At 45.8% G+C, this 20673-nt stretch overlaps 1 protein-coding gene across 1 annotated transcript in view; it reads right to left on the bottom strand.

Annotated features, from left to right (window-relative positions):
• The window catches only part of Xylt1 (xylosyltransferase I), a 255186-nt gene that overhangs the window by 38745 nt on the left and 195768 nt on the right, over positions 1-20673 (bottom strand). The window contains exon 6 of the mRNA XM_013517878.1: positions 1563-1643. Coding sequence (XP_013373332.1) covers positions 1563-1643 — 81 coding nt within the window. The remainder of the gene's footprint in view (positions 1-1562; positions 1644-20673) is intronic.

The raw sequence follows: 20673 nt of genomic DNA, 5'->3' as shown, positions 1-20673 counted from the left end.
GACCTCAGGGAAAATTATTTTGGTCTCTCCAAATCTCTTTTTTCAGTGCTAGGGATAGAACCAACAGCCTCATGCATGCGGAGCTGGTGCTCTACCACTGAGCTACACCCCCAGCCCCGAGATAATAAATCTTGTTCCACTGAATGAAATTGGATCTTGTATGAAATGGGCCAAGGGGCTGGCAGAGTGATGGGCACTTAATAGGAAAACAAAGCTGCATCCTGGGAAAGAGCCCCTTTCTTCCAGTTCATCCAGTCAGCTTTTCTACCCTTTGTGACCTGAACATGCCACACTTATCTGTGCTAATCTGTGCAGCATCTTCAGTTCCAGAAGCTCCTTTTAAACAAGATGAGGCAATGCCAATCTACACACAGGTAGCTGGATGAAATCTAAGGTACAATTTAGAAAAGTGATACAATGCAAGGGTTAGGGGATGGCTTGTCAAAGGCTTGGGATATGGAATTGACTGTTTGCTGTTGTTCCCCTCTTAGGACTACTAGGTAAAGCGAGTCACAGATACAGCCAAAACATGAATTCTCCAGCAATGGAAGAGAAAATCTAAACCACAGATTTCAAACTGATATTTTGAAGGGGACCAGGTTGGGAAGGGAACAGGTGAGGACCACCGTAACCTGGTGAAGGTGGGCTTTGTCTAAGACCCATGTGACTGTGCCAGGAGAAAACTCAGGCACAGGGCCATGGATCTTTCAACTTCTCAAGACTAGCAGGAAGTCTGGATTTTCATGGGAAACATTTCTTATTTAAACAGGGCTATCAATTTTCCAATGAAACACCTGTACTAAAATAAAACGCCAAAAGGGCCAAACACAGCCCATTAACAAGTTACAATGATCCCACGAGCTTTGGGGTGTGCTGAGTTCAATATGGGGAAAACTAAGATCCCTCCTACAGGGGTGCTCAAGACTGAATTGTCTCTAGCTGATCTCCGCCATGAGGAGCTGCTATTTTTGACACTGCTCATTTTAAGTGAGAGAGGTCATGGATCCATTTTGGGGTTTTAGGTGCTTCCCATTCCTTGCTGACCTCTTCAACAGAGAAGCAATGGGCAGGATGGTCAGACTATTGAGTTCAACTCAGTGTTGATTTCTTCCACTGGAAAGTAAATTTCCTGAGAGCCTGGAGCGGTTTTTGTTCATCAGTAAAACTGCCTGGCATGCAGTTAGTACTTGATAAATATATTATTTGTTGCATGACTGGCTGATGGAATGCTCTGGGGCTAGCACTTAGATGGGGGGGGCCTCTGTTTCTCCAACAAGAAAATGGGAATTAAACCATGGCTGCTTTAATCAAAGGGCTGCCCTAGTGAGACGATGGACTCAAGACAGTGCTTGGGGGTGTGTGGGCCACAACACTATGAGAAACAAGCACTTATTTCCCTGTCTTTGGATGCCAAGAGAGGCCATTTAGATATAATGCCTTGTGTCTTCCTCCCACCCTCCACTTTTCTCTTCTTGCATAGAATTGGCCTGGAAGGAAGCCCTCAAATTACTGCTCAGATTTTGCATTTATGTTTTGCACAGAGGAGGGGAGTGATATGTTACCTTGCATTGTCCCGGCCGTGTGACTTCAAGAAGTTCATATCTCGATATCGGGAGAGAAAGGCGACCAGCTGGTCATTCGTCCTATGGAAACAAACAGAGGAGTGTCAGAGACTGTGGAGACTTTGGGTCTTCACTCCCAACTCTGCCACGGACGCCAGGATTTGCTCTTAGTGTGACTCTGCTTGACCTGCTTTCCTGACCACCACACAGCTAAGGTGCCTTTTTCATGGGTTTCCCCACCCCCGGTCCTTCCCCCTACACGAAAATGGACTCTTGGCATACTTCCCTCCCAGGTACCCCCACTGAAGTCCTTGAGGACAAACAGCATTTTACAGCTTTCGGACTCTCTAATGTCCCATACGGCTTGGTGAACAGAAGGTCATCAGGTAGCCCAAGGCCAAACACAGAACAACTTCAGGTTTCTTGCACTAACTATGCCTGGGAATTTTGCCCTAGCCTTCCCATTGCCTGCCTGTTCTTGTATCCAGAGCTCCTTTCACATGTCACTTCTTGATAGAGGCCTTTTCTAAAGTGGTGCCCCCACCACAGCACACCACCCTGTTTACTGTTTTGTCACCCCCCAGAATGCACTTGGTTGTGTTCCAGTGTGAGCTCCAGGAGGACAGAGCTCACTGGCACGTAAGAGGAGCTATGTGAATGTGTGCTGAGTAAGTGGATGACTCACTGTGAGCTGGGCTTGAACTGATTCCTGCAAGTGCAGTCCGAGCGAGGAATGAGTGAGTGACTACCGAGTCCTCAATAACCACTGGGCTACTGATTGAGAGAGCTTTAAAAATATGAAGTGCAAAGCAAACGGTGACATCGTTCCCGGCATTGTTATCCCAAATTTATCGCCATCAATCTCGGCACTAGCAGTGCAGTCACAGCTAATCAGCTTGTGCATACAGCTGTGACAGTATTTTAAAAGGCAGTCACACAAGCCTCCATCTGCCAGGACGCAGTTGCCTCTTCCGCTGAATAAACCCAAACAGGTAAATGGTGCTGATGTGACAGCTCCTTTATCACCGGGCAGCTCTGTCAGGGGGTTTCCTCAGCAAGAAGGGGTTAACCATTGTTGCAAATTGGGGGAAGCTGGCAAGGGGGTGGGGTGGAGAAGAACCTCTCTGGGAGTATAAAGGAGGCTGGGCTTTTGAGAAGCAAAGCAGGACAGTGCCTTACAAAGTGATGCCTGAGCTCCAGAAACCAGCTGCACTGCTAAAGTCACCGTGTGCCTAAGAAGTCATTCACCCTCTCTGAATGGTGGCCTTCTCTGAGCTTCCCTGGCTGTTAGTTAAACAAGCCACGCACGTACAGTAGGTTTTCCATGCACGTATACTAAAGGGAAAACTGTGTGGACTTAAAGGGCACACAGTAGGTGCATAATAAATGCATGCTGCCCTGCTCCATCTGCCTACTCTCTGGCCTCCTCCTCCATTTCCCTGTGACTCTGCAGTCTCGCCACTCGGAGCCCGGTCTCTCACTGGATGGTTGGCTCATGTTGACCAACTCATAATTCTGGTGTGTGGGGAGGGGACACGAAGCAGTTGAGTGATGCTGCAGTGAAAACGAGTGCAGCTGACGTCCCATTCTATTACTGAATAAGCACCAATCCAAAGTGGCTGTGCTCCTGGTGGCAGCAGATGCCCGAGGACCCTGTGCATCCGCAGTGAGCTAAACCCATTGCACGTGTAAGAAGCCGGGTGGTGTTCGGCACAGCTCTGCACAGAGGTGAATCCCAGGGACACACGCAAAGGTTAAGCCCACATGTCTGCACAAGGAGGCTTCCCCTGCGGGGACCAAGCCCAATGTGCCCAGCGGGTAGAGTGCACCTCTAGGTACCCATAGTCTGCAGAAAGAGGGTCTTTGAGGAGCCACTGGAAGAAGTGGCAACGAAATCAGCCCATCAGAAAAATCCAAGCCACGCCTCTTTCCTAGCCGTAAAGTGGGCCCTCCCTCTCTGCGTCTCAGCAGCTCTTACTTACCAACCCCCGCACCACTCACTGCAACAGTTCATTATTGTCATCCTGATGAATACAGGACAAGTTAACCTCTGAATGGGTCCCAGCAGCAGGAATAATAAACAGGGGCCTCTCAAGCAGCCTTGGTGGGAGGACTGAAGGGGCCGAGCCAGGCTCCTGGGCCCCCTCTGTGAAGCTCAGGCCTCCCAGGGTCAGCCCTGTGGGCTCCATTTGGCAACTCCAGAAAGCATCATTCAGGGCCTTGACTGGGGCTCTTTTCACATTTGCCGCTTCACTGAGTCCCCATCTGACGAGGATGAATAGGCATTTAGCGAATTTACTTAGCGATGCTTCCACATGAAATGGTCTCAAAAGATGACATCTTGGGGGAGGGGAGAGGGGAGGGGCTGCGGTTTCCAGGCCTGGAGCTGAGGATAAAGCCCCTTTCAAAGCAAAGCGCTGTGTGCTTGGTTAGGGTGGCTGGATAGGTGGGGAAAGGGAACCCCTGCCCACCCTGTCTCCCTGGGGGCCCTGGGCCCCTCGCTGTCCTCCGATATAAAAATGCCTGCTCTGAATGTTAAAGTCTGGTTTCCCCAGCCCTTCTTGGAAAGGAACTAGAATTCAGCTGGGGACCAATTCTCCTATTGTTGCTTTCAGACGCCTGTCGATAATTGCCTACATAATATTTAGTTCTCTCCAGATAATTAACAGCTTGTGATCTGTTGACACTACCCTAGTCTAGGCTCGCGAGCTAGCTCCCTCTTCCCCTCACAATATCTCTCACTCCTTTCTGGCAGAATCCTCTGCCAGGCTCATCCCTGGGACCTGTCTCTCCACCAGGTTCCCTGTAGCTTCTGCTGACATGATTAGAAGTCACATCTCAGTTGGTGCCATTTCCTCAGCCTCCCAGTGGTAACTGGGGACCAGCAACCAGCACTGTGACCATCAGGGCCATGAGGAAACCATTGCTGAAATAATAAATAAATAAATGTATGGGAATCATATGGGAATCTCAGTTGAAATGTGCAAATAGGAGTAATAAGTTCCCAAATCATAGCCATTTATTGAGCAAGCACTATGTTCTAGGCCTTGTGTTAGCCTCTTGCCACATTTTCTTGCAACTGATGCAAAGATGCTACAAAATGCAAGTTTTGTTCCCATTTTACAGACTAGGTGGCTGAGGCTCTGAGAAGTCAGCCACGGAGAAAAATGCAGAAGCAGGATTGCAACTTGGAACCTGGTTCCCAATGTTACAGATGATGGAGACTGAAGGAGCAGATAAATGAATTCTACTCCAAGGTCAGGAGAAAATATACAGGTGCGTTAGTGTCTCCCCACTTGCAGCCTGGTCTGCACCCCAGTGGTCCCAGTACACTGCTGTTAGAAATGCCACGTCTCAGGCCCCATGCAAGACCTACAGAGTTAATCTCTGTTTCTTGTCAAGATGACCAGCTGACAATCTGCCCTTTAATGCTTAAGAAGCCCCACGTCAAGCAGGAAGATAAGTAGTTAATTCCCTTTCTTCTCACTTCATCTGCTCCCCATAGTCTCTTCTGGAAAGCCCAGACTTTGAGCAAGTTGCCTTCATGTCCACAAGCCTCCTCTGTTGGAGTATTAAATAAAATCACATCTGTAAGACCTGTGCAGTAACACCTGGCACAGAGTAAGCCCTTGACAAATGTTAGCTGCTGCTTAATAGTATTTTTGCCATCTTCAACAACAGATGGGGATATATTTAATATTACTGAGCCAGACACTGTGATCTGGAGAAAGTAGTATAGGAAGCCAGCTTGATTTGAAGTTGGAAGGCTTCTGTGCATAAAGTCTATGGAACGTTTTGCAGAGCACAGAGTGGGAAGTGCTCCATGGAAGGGACTCCTCTACAACTCTTTCCCCAAAGCAAAATGCTGAGAGTCTTCCAGAAGCACTCACAGCCTAACGCTGAGACTGACAGGCTAAAGCCAGAGATATGCACAGGGTGCTTATGAACCTCAGGATTTACGACCCTGAACCCCTGATGCTGCCAGATACGCACAAACTTCACAGGGTACTGGATTTAGCCCTCCGGGACTGCAGGGGACGTACCACTGCAGCGTCCAGATGCATGTGATGGGTGAGGCTGGGGGCTGTTGTGTGGGTAGCTGAGACACCTTCTATCTGGGCTCAGAACAGACTATGTATTTCCTAAAGTTCTCATATATCCATCATTCTCACAGTTACTTCATGTGTTTATTTAATATAATGAGCAGTATCTGTAAAAGGAAGGAAATGGAGACAGCCTAAATGTTCATCACTATGGGATTGGCTGAGGCCATTTATAGGGTTCTGCACAGCCTCTAGAAGGGTGATCTCTTCCTGTATGTGCTGATTAGAGACAACAGCAGAATACACCCAGTACATCACCAATTGTATATGCATGTTCCTGTGTATGTAATGTAAAAATGGTCATAGGCATAATAGCATCTACTTTATCCTAAGCAATAATATTCATGGTATCTGCTGTACTATTATTTTTTCAATTTCTCATCATTAACATAAAATAACATTAATATAAGCCATCTTAACCTTTTTTGTGTGATATTTGAGATGGAACCCAGGACCTTCTCACTGAGCTGTATCCACACCTCTTTTTATTTTGAGACAGTTCCTCCCTAAGTTGCTCAGTTACCCAAACTTGCTCAAACTTGTAACACTCCTGCCTCAGGCTCCCAGAGTTCTGGGATTACTGGTATGTGCTTGCCTGGCTACCATCTTAATGATTTTTAAATGTACACTTCCGTAATATTAAATACATTCCCATTGCTGTGTAATCATCATCACCATCCATTTCTAGAACTCGTTTCATCTTTCAAAATGGAAATTCTAGACCCATTAACAACAACTCCCTCTTCTTCCTTTCCTTGTTCTTGGAAACCACATTTCTACTTTCTATCGCTATGATTTTTTTTTTGTGTGTGTGTGGTACCGGGGATCAAACTCATGACCTTGTGCTTGCCAGGCAGGCACTTACACCCCTGAGCTATATCCTCAGCCCCGCTATTGCTATGATTTTGATTGCCTAGGTACTTCAGGTAAGTGCAGTTATACAGAATTTGTCTTTTTGCGTATAGCTTATTTCATCTAGCACAATGTTAAGGTTCATCCATATTGTGGCATATGTCAGAGTTTCATTTCTTTTTAAGGCTAAATACTATTCCAATCTGACATAGTATATGTATTTTTATATGCATGAGAAAAAACAATGATCACTCTATTTATTGTATACCTCCTAAATCAATGAGATCATTAAGGATTGGCTGAGGACAAAGAGGTACAATTACTGATGTACTGGGTGTATTCTGCTGTTGTGTCTAATCAGCACATACAGGTAGAGATCACCCTTCTAGTGGCTGTGCAGAACCCAAAAAATGGCCTCAGCCAATCCCGTAGTGATGAACATTTAGGTTGTCTCCATTTCCTTCCTCTTACAGATACTGCTCAAATGTCCATCCTTATGTATTCATCTTCCTACATATGAGTATGATCTGTTTCTGCACGATTAAGTTCTTAGATGTGGCTCATTCATTGAAAGAACATTTTAAGGTCTTACTTTCAGAAAAATTACAGCACATGGAGAGGCTTCCCCAGCAGCTGGGCTCTCACCATTGCACAGGAGTCATGCTGTCTTGCAGAATTGGGAGAAGGAGAAAACTGCAATGGCAAATTGGGGAGATGTCTGGGAGGGGCTGGAGGGCTCTTGGCAGTCAGAATGTGGTTCTCGGGCAGGCTGACTAAGTCTGGGCAACGCTTTGCCTCTTCCATAAAGCCAACAACCAGTGCAACCCTAGTGGACAAAAGAATCCCACATGGAAGTATAAAAGGACTCCTGTCAAGCGGCAGGGTGGGTTGGAGGTAGACCTGTTCTGTTCTGTATCTAGAGCAGCACCTGGAGCCCATCTGCCTGCTAACTGCATAGGGATTTTCCATCCCTGTGGATGGGCAGCACCTTGGACAGTAACCCCAGGAACCGGGTTCCCAGAAAGCCCAACATTGAGTCCACCTCTCTCTATTCTCCAGGGCCTGACACGTAGTAGATGCTCAGCAATATTCACTCCCTTGCTTGATAAGTGCCCAAGTGGTGCACTGTCATGCACTCCCAGCTCTGCGGCTGCTGTGCCCAGGGAAGAGCCCACCTCACAGGCAGGACTCAGTCTGCTCCTTTGCGGTGCTGACAGACTTCTTGGGCAGGGGAAGTATCATCATTCACTCCTGCAGTTGTTCATGTGTCCACTCCAGTCGCTCTTCCAGGAGGGTACTTCCTCATGTCTTTACCCAGTGAACTGGGGGAGACCCAGAGCAGCAAATGCTAGGGACAAAAAGCTAGTGGGAATGCTTAATCATCCAAACTACAGACCATTTCCCTTTATTGTTTGCTGAATGCCCAGAGCTCATCTTTCTTAGATCTTACTACAACCTTGTCCAGAAGGTGCTCACTGTGCACAGACGAGGTGGGGACTGGACAGGGTCAGGGGCTTGCCCAAAGTCCTAGATATGGTGGAATGGAGCTGAAGACCTCAGAACCCCAGGAGTGACCCAGAGCACCTTTCCATGCTGCTTTCCTTGTGGTGGGTAAGCAACAGCAGTGTGGTCCATTTCTTCAGAGATGGAGCCAGGAAACAAACAGGAAACAGCAGCCATCTTTGGAAGCTTCCTATTTCCTTTCAATGGGAGTATGGCAGAACAAAAGTTGCACACTAGGAGCTGACAAAGAGAAAAACCTCTGTCCATGGTGCACATCTTTCTCCTGTGCTCATCAAAAGTTACAGGCTGCCATCTTTCTTCTGTCCACCATATTCCATCTCATAAGCAGACTTGGATCTATCTGTCCACATGGGTTATTTGGGGGGTCAGTGCTGGGGATGGAAACACTGTTGTTGTTTCCTCCTCAACACTCCATATGGATAATGCATGGACTTTAATGACCTCTTTTGGCCTAGAAAAATCCAGAAGTCCAAGATTCCAAAACAATAGTAAAGCAAAGTCAAGTTCATGGCTTTCTGAAGAAGTGCAAGAGAAAAAGAACTGGGAATAAAGCAAATCCTTGATTATAATGTAGTCAAGACTTACAGAGAAAGTCACTTTTGCTAAGATTCAGGGGAAAATGTAGAGAAAACATCAGATACCACAATTCTTTCTGGACGCCATAGGCTTAATTACAGCCACTGTCCAGCAGCTGAGGCAAAGTAAACTGGAAAAAATGCTACTCTGGCCTCCAAACTCTACTCTGATACCCTCCAACAGGAAGCAGCTGCAGGATTTTTCTAAAGTATGAGTCTGATCACATCACTTCTTGCACTTACCATCCTTCAGTGGCTGTCAGTCACCAGCAGGACAATGTCCTGACTCCTTAGCAAAGTACATGAGGTTGTCCTTGATCTAGCCCTAGCTACTCGGTTTTCAGAGGTACTCGAAGTCTTCTGAAAGTTCTGTGCTCTTTTGTAACTCTAACACTTTCAAACTCTGTTTGCTCCCTGGGTAATGTGATTTCTCACTTGACAGGTCAAGCTCTGTGCCAAACATCTGGAACATCAGTGGGCATGACACTTGCAGTTCCTGTCCTCAAGCAGCACACAGTGCAGTGGAGGAGGTAGACACATAGGTAGGTCCTTGTGATTTGGGCTGAAATACCAGGTAAACTAAAGCACAGGAGAGGGAAAAGAGAAAAGAAAGAAGGAAGGGAAATATATATATACACACACACACAAGATAGCTAAGATAATTGTACTACGAATTTCTATTGGTTTATTGAAAGGAGCAGTTAATGTTTAATTGTTTGATCAATCTTACATGCCTATCTCTGGTTATCTGAGTAACCAATTTGAAGATAACAATATGTAATACAACAACCACTGTTAATTTCCTATCACCTTGTTTGAAATTCTGTATCATTTTTCGTGTTGTTTCATTTACGTCTTTGTTTTTGTTAAATTTGTTTTTGTTCTTTTCTCTTTAAAATAAAAAAAAATAAAGCAGAGGATATCAGGGGAGATATTTTCAAAGTGTGCGGGGGACATGAAGGACAGTCTTCCCCTCCGCAAAGACAGAAAGCACATGGGAAAACACTTGGATGATAAAATCCAAACACTTTCGATTGGATTTATCTTTCTGTTATTAACAAAGGATTTCTGCACTTGGAGGGATAGGTGAGTCATTTCTCAAAGTCTCAACACTCACAGAACATTTGTAAGAAACAAGTTTTTCATTTTAAGAAAACATAAACCATTATAAGAGGCAGCTTATCTGACATTCCATTAATGAGAATCCTTTACACGTTGGCCCTTCCTTAAGACTGGTGTAGTAGAAGGGTGGCTGACAAGAACCAGCACTGAGCAACCAACACTGGGTCTTTGGGTGCCATTGGAATCATGAATTCAGAACTCGATTGTCATTCAGCCCACTGTGTGTTTGTGTGTATGTACGTGTGTCTGTGTACTCATATGTGTGTGCAGGCTATTCGATTATATTTTAATTCTCTGAAATCTGATTGTCCTCATGTGTCATGAGACATCTCAAATGAGCAGAACATTCGCTTAGCCAAATTCTGCATTCCCAAATGACAGCTGATTATGGCCAGTTATTTGATTTGGTCTTTGTGAGACAAGGAGAGGTCAATTTTGGAGAACATCGAAAGATTCAGTCTTTGAAGTAAGTGTTATTTCTGTGGGAAAACTGAGACATGGCTGCAAGGAAAGCTGTTTTCAGAGAAGTGTTGGTGGAAATTTCCCTTTGATCTTTGCCACCTTCTGGCTGACTGATTTTGAGTAAGAGCTTCAAGCTTGCTAGGAGTTAGTTTTCTAATCTGCTAAATGGGAGTAACAGTGAGTTACTTGTGGTTATGGGTGTAGCACAGGTGGTCTGCCCATAGCAGGTGTTATGGAAATAAAGCCATTCGAAAGAGGTCCCTATATTCTTTGCTAGAGATGGAGGGGGAAGGGCATGCCTACCCTTCCTAGTCCTCTACAAACCTATGATATCTTAAACCTTATATCCCTGTATTATGCATTTTCAGCTTCCTCGACTGGAAGTTTCCTGAGGTCAAGAAGCTTGTCTGGTGCACGCATGTGTCACTAGTCCTGCATGGACATGACAATTTCTATCTAAGCTTTATGTCTTTCTTTGGCTTCCTATGCCCAAGCCATCTCAGAGTGGTCCACAGAAATCATGCGGCACATGTGTGCTACATTCCAGAGTGAGGTCTTTCATTCTTCACATTCCCTCTGCTGGGGACACCCTCCTACATCTTTGCCTGATCAACTGTGGTTCAGTGTCAGCTCAACAGGGATGGGCTGGAGTGTAAATGACCATTCAATTACACTGAACTATATTGATAAGCTCAACTTTCTCTCTGTGTTTATGGCTAACGTAATATTTTTTTTTACACCACTCACACTCCACTGGGTTCGTTCAAACAATGGCCGTGATCTACAGTAATAATTTCTCCACTTCAAATTTACCAGAAAGATGTCCCAAACACAACACCACAAATGTATTGTAATCTGGAGTGGTTAAGATTAAGAAAATGCTCTTGGGTCTGCCACTGACTGTCTGGGTGGCCTTGGGCAGGTCCTTTCAGGTATTTGATGCTCAGTGTCCTCAACTTTACAACTGGGTGTGCTAACACTATCCTACTTCATGGAGTTGCTTCAGGACGTAATGAGACAAGTGGAAATTATCTCTGGAAATTGAAAAATTCTCAGGCACAGATGTTTGGTAGTTGATGTTGAGTAAGGAAAAAGAACAGATAATGTACCACAGGTGTGGAAATGTGGTCAACAGGTGAGGTAATGTGGTCCACAGAATGCTAGAAAAACAGCCATTACTGCTGTTGCTGCTGTTATCATGATTACTACTTCTCTAGAAGTAGAATCTATGCTGTGCTGGGGTATTTCATGGCAAGGATCTCTAATGCCCAAAACTGCAGGGTCAGATCTGTTCGGATTTCAGTCCAAGGATGGGACAGGGCTTAAAGGATAGATGACTCTGTTCGATTACCTTGTCCTCCTTGGGCAGCCTGCCAGGATTGGTAGCCTGCCTGTACCAGGACAAGGTCAAAACACATTGTCATGCAGACAGGAAGTCATCCTACCTCTCTGGAAAACAAACACTGTATCCACCTCTGCAAACCTCAGGCAGACACAGACTCTTGACTTGAGAGGCAGATTGTGGAACATCACCACATACTATGTTCTGTGTGTTCTTTGTTCACAGGGTTCCAAGGCTACTTGTTTATCTCAGAAGCTGATAAGAAATCGAGAAAGCCCAGACTGTTTGAACAGAGGACTTGGGCTTTGAGAGAATGATGTAACAATTCCTGGGCTCAGAAAACTTGGGAAACACTTTAAGGACGAATTTATCATAGAGGTCAGTGGCTTTCAGACTGTGCCTGGCAAGAACCCAAGTTCTGCTGGGCATCCAGGGCCTTGGGACAGCTCATCTGAGCTTCCTCTAAGGGACCTACACATCCACCTATACATACACTGGGGTCTTGGGTGACATTTCAATTAAGTGAAAAAAAGGTTCAGCATCTTAAATAAACATCCAAACATTATTAAAGAAAATGGCTAATTTACAATCCAGTTCTTTTTTGGCAGGGAGAAAATGACAATATTTCCGACCAGTACTGGTGCCTTCTCTGCAGTGGGAGCCACAGTGTGACACGTCTCAGTGTTGTTTGGTGGATGAAAGCAACAATGTCTGGTTAAACGGTTAGCGTAGGTGCTTGGAATATAGTAAGTGATGACTCTTAGCTGTGTTACTGTTTGCCTGTGAATAAAATTTCCTCTGCTATCCTCTCCATTCCTGCCTCTTTCTATCCTTTCCTTCCTTCTGTCCTGTGTGCCTGCTTGATTTTGGAATTACTTGGGAGCTTTCTAAAGGCTCTGTGCTCTTTTTTAACTGACTTTGCAAGCTCTGTTTGCTCTCTTGGGTGACATGATTTCCCAATTCTTCGAGAGGTCAGGCTCTGGCTGGAGCACTTGCTGAGCATTTCTTATTTGCTTAAGCTGTGCTGGTTTGCAATATCAGACATGAATTTTTCTTTTTCAGTCACTGCAATCATTGTGACCTGGCTGGAAATTAAATCCTGGTTTTATTTGACTATTCCTTGGGTAAAAATTAGAGGAATTTCTGTCTCTTCCCAGAGATACCAGAGAGGTATCAATTCAGAGGCAATACCTTAGTTTTGCTTCTCTTGTGCCTCTGTGGTGATCGATACAATGCTTATAACCAGACAATTCATTATTAAGAAATGTCACCTGGGACCATACCAAAGACTTATTACATAAACCATGCTGGGAAGGTGCTGGTACAAGTTCCTTGATCACTGTTGAGTTATATTCCACAGGTTCATGAGTATTTAAATGGCTGTATTGTAAAACAAGAGATGTATCAGATTAGGGCAGGATTCGTGCCTATTTTGTTCATAACACTCTATGCCCAGTCATTTCTTCAGGAAATATTTATCTTATACCTACTATGAGGCATACTCTTCAAGGTGATGGGGAGTGATGATCAAGACCAGGTCACCAGTTTGGTGACCCTAGGAATCCGGTGTAAGTTCTGGATTATTGACACTCCTGTGTATCAAGAACAGTACTATCCATGTACTATCCTTGCAAGAATCAAGAACATAAGTCACTCTATTATGCTCTATGTTGTGAAATTCCTATAAAGCACCCCAGTTAAGAAAAACTTGGCTAGCACATGTCTGGTACATAATTCTTGCTCAATGCACATGGGGACAAAGTTTGAAGGAAATTCCCATGCCAAGCTGTATCAGGTTCTATAAATGAATGGAATTTCCAAACTCATCTCCTTCATGCTAACACAAATACACGAGCAGATTTAGTTGAGGGTCTAGTTGAGACAGATGTGCCACTTTCTGTAGGGACATCATTCCGCACCAAGTGACCTGGGTTCAAACTCGCTTTTTCTGCTTCCTTGCAGGCTACTTTTCCTTTCTAAGTCTCAGTTTCCTTGCTGGAGTTGGGCAAAGATTTGATAAGATCATGTGCATGAAATGGTTAACCTAGCGCATGGCTCATGGTTACCACTCAATTTCTGACAGCCTTTCTTGGTCATCTGCCTCTGGAAGAAGAATGGTGGGCTTTCTCAGGCACGCCAAACTCCAACATTCAGTCACGAGGGAGCCTGTGATCCCAAGACACCAACAGGCCCAAGAGCCGACCGACACATGCAGTCCCAAAAGGCTTATATTGGCTAAAAAAGGAAATTCACCTACAGAAGTTGGAATCCTTCCTTTCCCTACTTTATCTGCTTACTATTTCTTTCCTTTCTCTCTTAAGTAATTAAGCCACATGTGTCATCATACTACCCAAAAGAATTGGAAACACATATTCCAATAAAACCTGCATATTAATATTGGTAGCAGCACTATTCAAATGGTAGAAAAAACCCAGATGTCCATCAATGGACGACTGGATCAGCACATTGTGACACACCCATACAGCAGTGTACTATTCACCCATGAAAATGGAATGAAATGCAAAACCATTCCATACCATGAATCAATTTGAATATATTATGCTAAGGAAAAGAAACCAGATACAAAGTACCACATATTACATGGCACTTTGATAGGAAATATCTAGAGTCACCACAGTTAGTGTTTTCTAGTGGTTGGGAATGGAAGAGAATGAGGAACTGTTTAATGGGCGTTTTCCTTTTGGGGAGATGAAAATGCTTGTCTGTAGGTGGTGATGACGATTGCGCAGCACCGTGAATGTGGTAAAGGTAAATCTTATGTGCACCTTACCACAGTAAAGATATATTAATTGAATCTAAAAATTTCAAACTGAAAAAAACATAACATAACCGCAGCAATACTGTGTTTGGTATAGCAAACATTTTACACACACAACTGCCTGAGTCCTTACACCCATGCCAGAAGGTGAGTGCCTTAGCCTCATTTTACAGTGGAGCAAACAGAGCTTCTCAAAGCTTGAGTAACCTGATGATGATGAAGAAGATGATGATGACGACGATCATACCAATAACCACTGAGCATATAATTCATATACACTGGCTTGTTATCTTCCCAACAACCTCATGAAATAGGCACTATTATCACTGCCTGTTTTATAGAGGAAGTTCAGCACAGAAAGTTTAGATAACTTGTCCCTGGTGAGGCAGCCCACGTTAGCAAGAGCAGAGATTTACACCTGGCCATCTGACCTCAGGTCTGTGTGCATCACCATGGGGACTGAGGACTACTGGGCTTGGTCATGGGCACTGGAGGACAATGGGGCACCTGCAGTCCTTGCCTATCTGTCCTCTCTCACAGAGGACAGGAACAGGGCAGACATGGAGAGGCTGTGTGGGATTCAGACCCTCTCCCCAGCTGCACAGAAGCCAGACAGGTCTGAGGTGGGAGGTCTGTGGGGCCTGCCAGGCACCCGGTCAGGGCCCCGCGGTCTCTGGGCAGGCACCCTTGATAAGGTGGAGAAGCGGCGGAGACAGCTGTGGTTGTACCGAACCAGCACAGCTCGCTGTTCTTTTGAAATGGACCCTCTGGCTCTTTGGACCATCTTCCCTTTCCCTGATGGTAACATCTGAAAATGCCTCTGGCAGAAATAATTAAAGACAAAACCCTTCTGCTGTTCCTCAATCCAGGAGTCAGCCCGGAGATGCTTTTAATGACTGTGGATTTAAGACAATGCAGCACAGTGTCAGTGACTCTTTTGTTGCCGAGAAATAAAAGACAGAGACACTGCAGTCACTGTGGGGCTGTAAGGGACAGCCACTGCGGCCACATTTCTTCCTTCCTTAATACTGCAGTAAATAGGTGCCCAGTGCTGCAGCAGACACTAAAGAGACAATGGTGAGAACTCATGTCTCTAGGTTTTGTGGAACTGCTGACCTACAAGATTTGTCACCTTGGGTTACCATCTCTGTCACTGTTTGTTGAGTGCTTTCCCCATGTTAGGCAGGGCCCTTTCCCATTTCACATCTTAATCTTTACAGCAGAGGAAGTGGTAGGTGACTGAGATGGTTCCCATTTTACAGAAAAGAACACTGAGGCACAGACAGGCCAAGCAATTTGTGAATTGGATTGGAAGCTGGAACTTCAGCTTGGACTCTGCTGACTTCCCAGGTGCACACTGAGCATGTTTTCCTGCACTCCTCTCACGGCCTGACCCTCAAAAATTTCTGCCAGAGAGCAAAAAGTGGGCTTTTGGCTCCAGCTTGCAGTGTCCAGTGACATGGAACCTCAGAACACCAATGTGACTGGAAGGCTCAACACAGAAAATAACAGCGATGAAGCAAGAGGGAGGGTCAGGCCAGTGGAAAAGGATCACCTGAGCTACAATGAATGCATCTACTAGCGAAGAATATTGGCTATTGTCTGTCCTCTCACCCAGCAGTCAGGGACAGTTCCCTTTTTCCTCTTTTTCCCCACTGCCAAGCAATTAAGAATTAAAGCAAACTCATCATAGTAACTTCCAATTAAAAAAACAAACAAACAAAGGTTTCCTGTTGCTTTCAGGGTATGCTTGGAATCCTTAACACAGACGCTTCTGAAATTTCCCATATAATTTGTGCCTACCTACTTGTCCACCTTCACTCTATTGTTTTATCCCTTTACCACACCCTATCCACATGAGCTTCTCTCTCTTTTTTTTTTTTTTTCCGGTACCAGAAATCGAACTCATGATCTCGTGCTTGCCAGGCAGGTGCTGTGCTGCTGAGCTAAATCCTCAGCATCTACATGAGCTTCTCTTAATGACCTGCATGTGTAGTGTTCCCTCCTGCCTCAGGGCCTTTGCACAGACAGCCCATGCTGCCTGGAAAATGTCCTCCATTCATCTTTTTATTCAGTTAATTCTTTTTCTTTTTCAACACTCAGAGGTACTTCTCGAAGGAAGTTTCTCTAACCTTCTAGAAAAGAAGAAGTTACAGGCATGTCATTTCCCTGTATTATACACATGTGAATTCTCTTCTTAACAATGTCATAAAGATGTAATTGTTTTATGGCCCAGTCAGTATATTTCTCAAGGGCAGAAATAATAAATATCCTATTGGTAGCTATCATCTCAGATCTAGCAAACATCTGGTACACTGTAGGCTTCCAACGAGCCTGGGTTGACTGACTTGACTAATGAATGAATGAATGAATGAGTGATTGAGTGAATGAATGAGTGAGCAGTAATGAGTCCTAAAGTTGGTATTTCATTAAAATGCATTTCATGATCATTACCTTGGTTAAACCTCTCTCCGTAATGACATTCTGGAGAGGAGGGGGGCCCATACATAACTAGGTAGAAAGATGAAAGGAAACCAGATCCACAGGACCAACTAGATTTACAGAATGAACAACAGGGACACGTGCCTGGTCTCTCTGGGAAATCTTTGATAAGTGGCTGGCATTAGGCATTAGTCAGCATGTTGTCTAGCCAGACAAGAAAAGATGCTTTCGGAGGGAGCAGAAATCTGGAGTCAGAGCTGAAATCAAGGAGTCTTGGAATTCAGTGTCATTAACCTTTTGATTCAAACAGAGAAAGGTGATACAGGGTAAATTACAGTGCTAATGAGCCCCAGGTATATCTGACAGGTTTATGCAGAGAAGGCTGGACAGTGGTAAGAGATCACAGCATGCTCCGGCTGACACAGATTCCAGGGGCTGGGTGGACTGAAGTCGTGGACACTGTCAAGAGCAGACTGCCTCTTGACTGGCCCTGGTGGAACAGCTGCATTTTATGACTGCTTCTTAGTTCAAGCCTAGGACTGGCACATCAGGCAGTGTGTGTGTGGGGGAGAATATACACAGCTGGATGTTTTATGTTAGGTTCAGCTACCAAGGTGGGTGGGAGACCAGGTCAAGGTCAGGGCTGGGAGAACAGAAGGTCCTGGGAATCTCCACCACTGAGTCTCTGTTCAGAGTCCTGAAATCTGAGGCCCTGAGGAGATTACAAACTGCTATCTACCCTAAGGTTAACATTCTCAGGATGCAGAAGCAAAGGCTGTGCCTGGGCGGATGGGTGGGTGGGTCAGAGACTGACTTTGCAAGGGGCGGGATATTTGCGTTCAGGACAAGGACATTACCTGAAATGTGAGAAAGCTGATGGAACAGCGTAGAGTGGGGTCTGCAAACCCTGGCCTGCTTTTGTAAATGAAGTTTCACTGGAGCATCGTCCTGCCTACTCGTATTCATTTACACACTCTGCATGCCTGCCCTGGTGCTGCACTGGTAGAGCTTCCCCATCTACACAGAGGCCACACGGCCCATGAAACCTACACTAGTTGTTTGTTTATGTAGTGGTACTGGGGACTGAAGAGGGTCTTTGCACATCCAGACTATTCTTATTTTGAGACAGGGTCTCACTAAGTAGCTAAGTTGCCTAGGATGGGCTTAAATCTGCCTCAGCCTCCCAGAATGCTGGGATTATAGGCATGTGCCACCATGTTCAATTTAGCTGTCTCAGTATTAAAAATCTTGCCAAGCCCTCTCCAATATAATGTTTCTCTTTTTTTGGTTGTTCCTATTCTCCCACAGCTTTCTGGCATATCTACCTTATCAAAGCATCTTCCTGGCCCACTGCTTTGTCTTCCCATGTCAAGGATGTCCTTGGAAAATTTCTACCCAGTGTATCATCTGCCTACTTGTCCACTGTCTCTTTCCCTCACAAGCACAGGGATGACAGAGAAGAACTAAGCTTTCTTTACTGTAGCACCCAACAAAGTGGCTGTCCTACAGCAGACACTTCATAAATATTTGAAGGATCAAGGAGACACTTGTGTTATTATTTCATTAAAATTTTCTTAATTAATGAGCCATTTATTTTAAAAGAAAACGTCAACTTCAGAAACCTGAATTTGGACATATTAATATATTAGTAGAGATGAATATTGACATTTTCAAAAACCAGCCTGCATATCATTTGAAACTATCTTGCACACACATGGCCCATGGACCATACCTGAGCATCCCCGGCTTATTGTTATGAGCATAGGTGAGCTCAAATCTCCGTTCCAGCGCTCAGAAGGTGAGTGTGCTCTCACGTCCTTCTCTACAAATAGTGATGATCAAGAAGACCCCATTTCTCCAGAGGAGAGGAGGTTAAATGAGACCCTGGGAAGTGCTGAGGGCCTCGCACAAGCTCAGGGCTGGAAGAACAATGGTGGCAACACTCAAAGAGGGCACTGACTCCTGGGAGCTCACTCCATGGCAAAGCCACACTCCTTGGCACTGTAGGGATCACTCTCAGTGAGGGCTGTCTAGGCTCTGCCCTGGTTGCTGGATGGTTCCACTGCATGCCCGCAAAGCAATGTGGATTAATGGCACCATTTAGCTATAGGTGTCCAGAGAATGCATTGTTTAAAGTAACTTGCTTGAAACTTCCCCCGGGTGGCAAACTTTTAAACAAAGATTGACTCTGTAATCAACAACTGCTTGGCCTTAAACCAGATTCTAGCATCCCAAAGAGCACAATTACATCAAGAAAGGGGTGGCAGTGTTTGTGCCCCTGGCTTGGTTTGCCAAGTAATGTTGACTGATGAGCACAATTAAATTATGCCAAGGAGAATCCTTCTCTGGAGGGGCAAGGACACAGGAGGCAGGCGGCAGCTCTTGGGGGCACAACTTCCATTCTGTTTCAGCAAAGGAACAAAACAGGAGAGTGGCACTGGACTTCAACCCCCGCCCTGGGAAAAGTGGCTGGCATTGCCCCTGTCTTCCTTCTTCCCACCCTACACTGCTCAGTGAGCCACTTTCTGAGCAAGGGGCCAAGGTCAGGCTCCAGGTTCCAGCCACGCACTCTGGACAGGGTGGGCTGTTTCTCCTAACATGGGCAGGGATGAAAGGAGGCAGGGGTGGGTGTGATGGGTGAAGGGGCTTTGCTTGCTGCCTTGGCTTCTATTCCATGGCCATCCCCAGGCTTATGACCCATCGGGATGCTGGAGTTACTTTCTGACCCTCCCTAGGGCCACTAGGGTGGTCAGAGGCAGGTCATTTGGACCTGGAAATAGGGAGAGGGTTGACAAGGTTGGTAAGGAAGTCAGTGGGCAGGAGTGTGGAGAATGCTACCATTCAGAGTCTCAGGGAGACTGCAGGTGCATGGATTCAAGAGGAAGCGGAGACGTCACTTTGCAAGGACACGGCCGTGCACCTGCTGCTGTGGGCTCCCTTCTGCAGGACAGAGAAGAGAGGGGGTCTTGGGGCTCAACTGTGACAGACGGGAGGGGTCTGAGCCCAAGGCACCCACCTTCCTCATTCCCACAGGATTTCTTCCAAGTCATGTCCCATCGGGATTTCTCTGTTAGTACAAGGTACGGAGGTGTAAGATATGAGACGGAGGAAAGGTGAGCATAAAGGAAGTGACCACCAGAAGGGCCAGACCTCACGTTTGTCTAGAATCATTATCATCTCCCTCAGAAAAGAACCATAAAAAAAAGAGGCTGCATTAAGCCCCGTGTTCCAGTCTCTCACCTCCGTAACAAGTGTCTAGGGAGAGCACAGCGGGGTGGAGGCCACTCCAGCTGCCTTCCTGGGGCAGCACCCTGTTATGGTTTGTGTCTGGGTGTCCCCCAAAGCCTCACGCGGCCATGGGGCAGGGTTTAGAGTTTGATGGATTATGGGTGTGAGAGCCATACCCGCCCTGGGGTGGATAGTTTGCATATGTAAGGGAGAGGAAGAGGCTGCTTGAGGCCATTCCTCCCTTTTAGTGCTTGTTGCTTTTGCTGTGTTCTGCCGCCACAAGCTGTAGCCCTCTGCCATGTGCCACTCTGCCTTGTAACCTGCCAAGTATGGACTGAAACCTCCACAAACTGTAAGCGAAATAAACCTTTCCTTCCTTCATTTTGGGCATCAGGTATTGTGTCCCAGCAATGAGAGAAAAGTAACCAAGACACATCCCCATTCCATCTCCATCCTGGGATCACCCCAAGGGCAGAGGAGTGGACAGCATGATTCCTCAGGGCTTGAGATGTTCCTTGTGATGTGGCTGTTGGAGAACTGGAAAATGCACAGTGAAGGTCCCCGCCTGGATTCCACTCTTTATTCCTCTGTTCCTTGCATCAGGCCTGGAGGCCGCGACTGGCACATTTTCTCCATTGCCTCTTCCCTTCATGTTCCAGTCTCCCTCCAGAGACTGGAACAC

The sequence above is a fragment of the Chinchilla lanigera genome, unplaced genomic scaffold (assembly GCF_000276665.1).
Source record: "Chinchilla lanigera isolate Chin_1 unplaced genomic scaffold, ChiLan1.0 scaffold00041, whole genome shotgun sequence".
Classification (NCBI taxonomy): domain Eukaryota; kingdom Metazoa; phylum Chordata; class Mammalia; order Rodentia; family Chinchillidae; genus Chinchilla; species Chinchilla lanigera.
The sequence above is the reverse complement of the archived record's forward strand: the minus strand, read 5'-3'. Positions and strand labels throughout refer to the sequence as shown.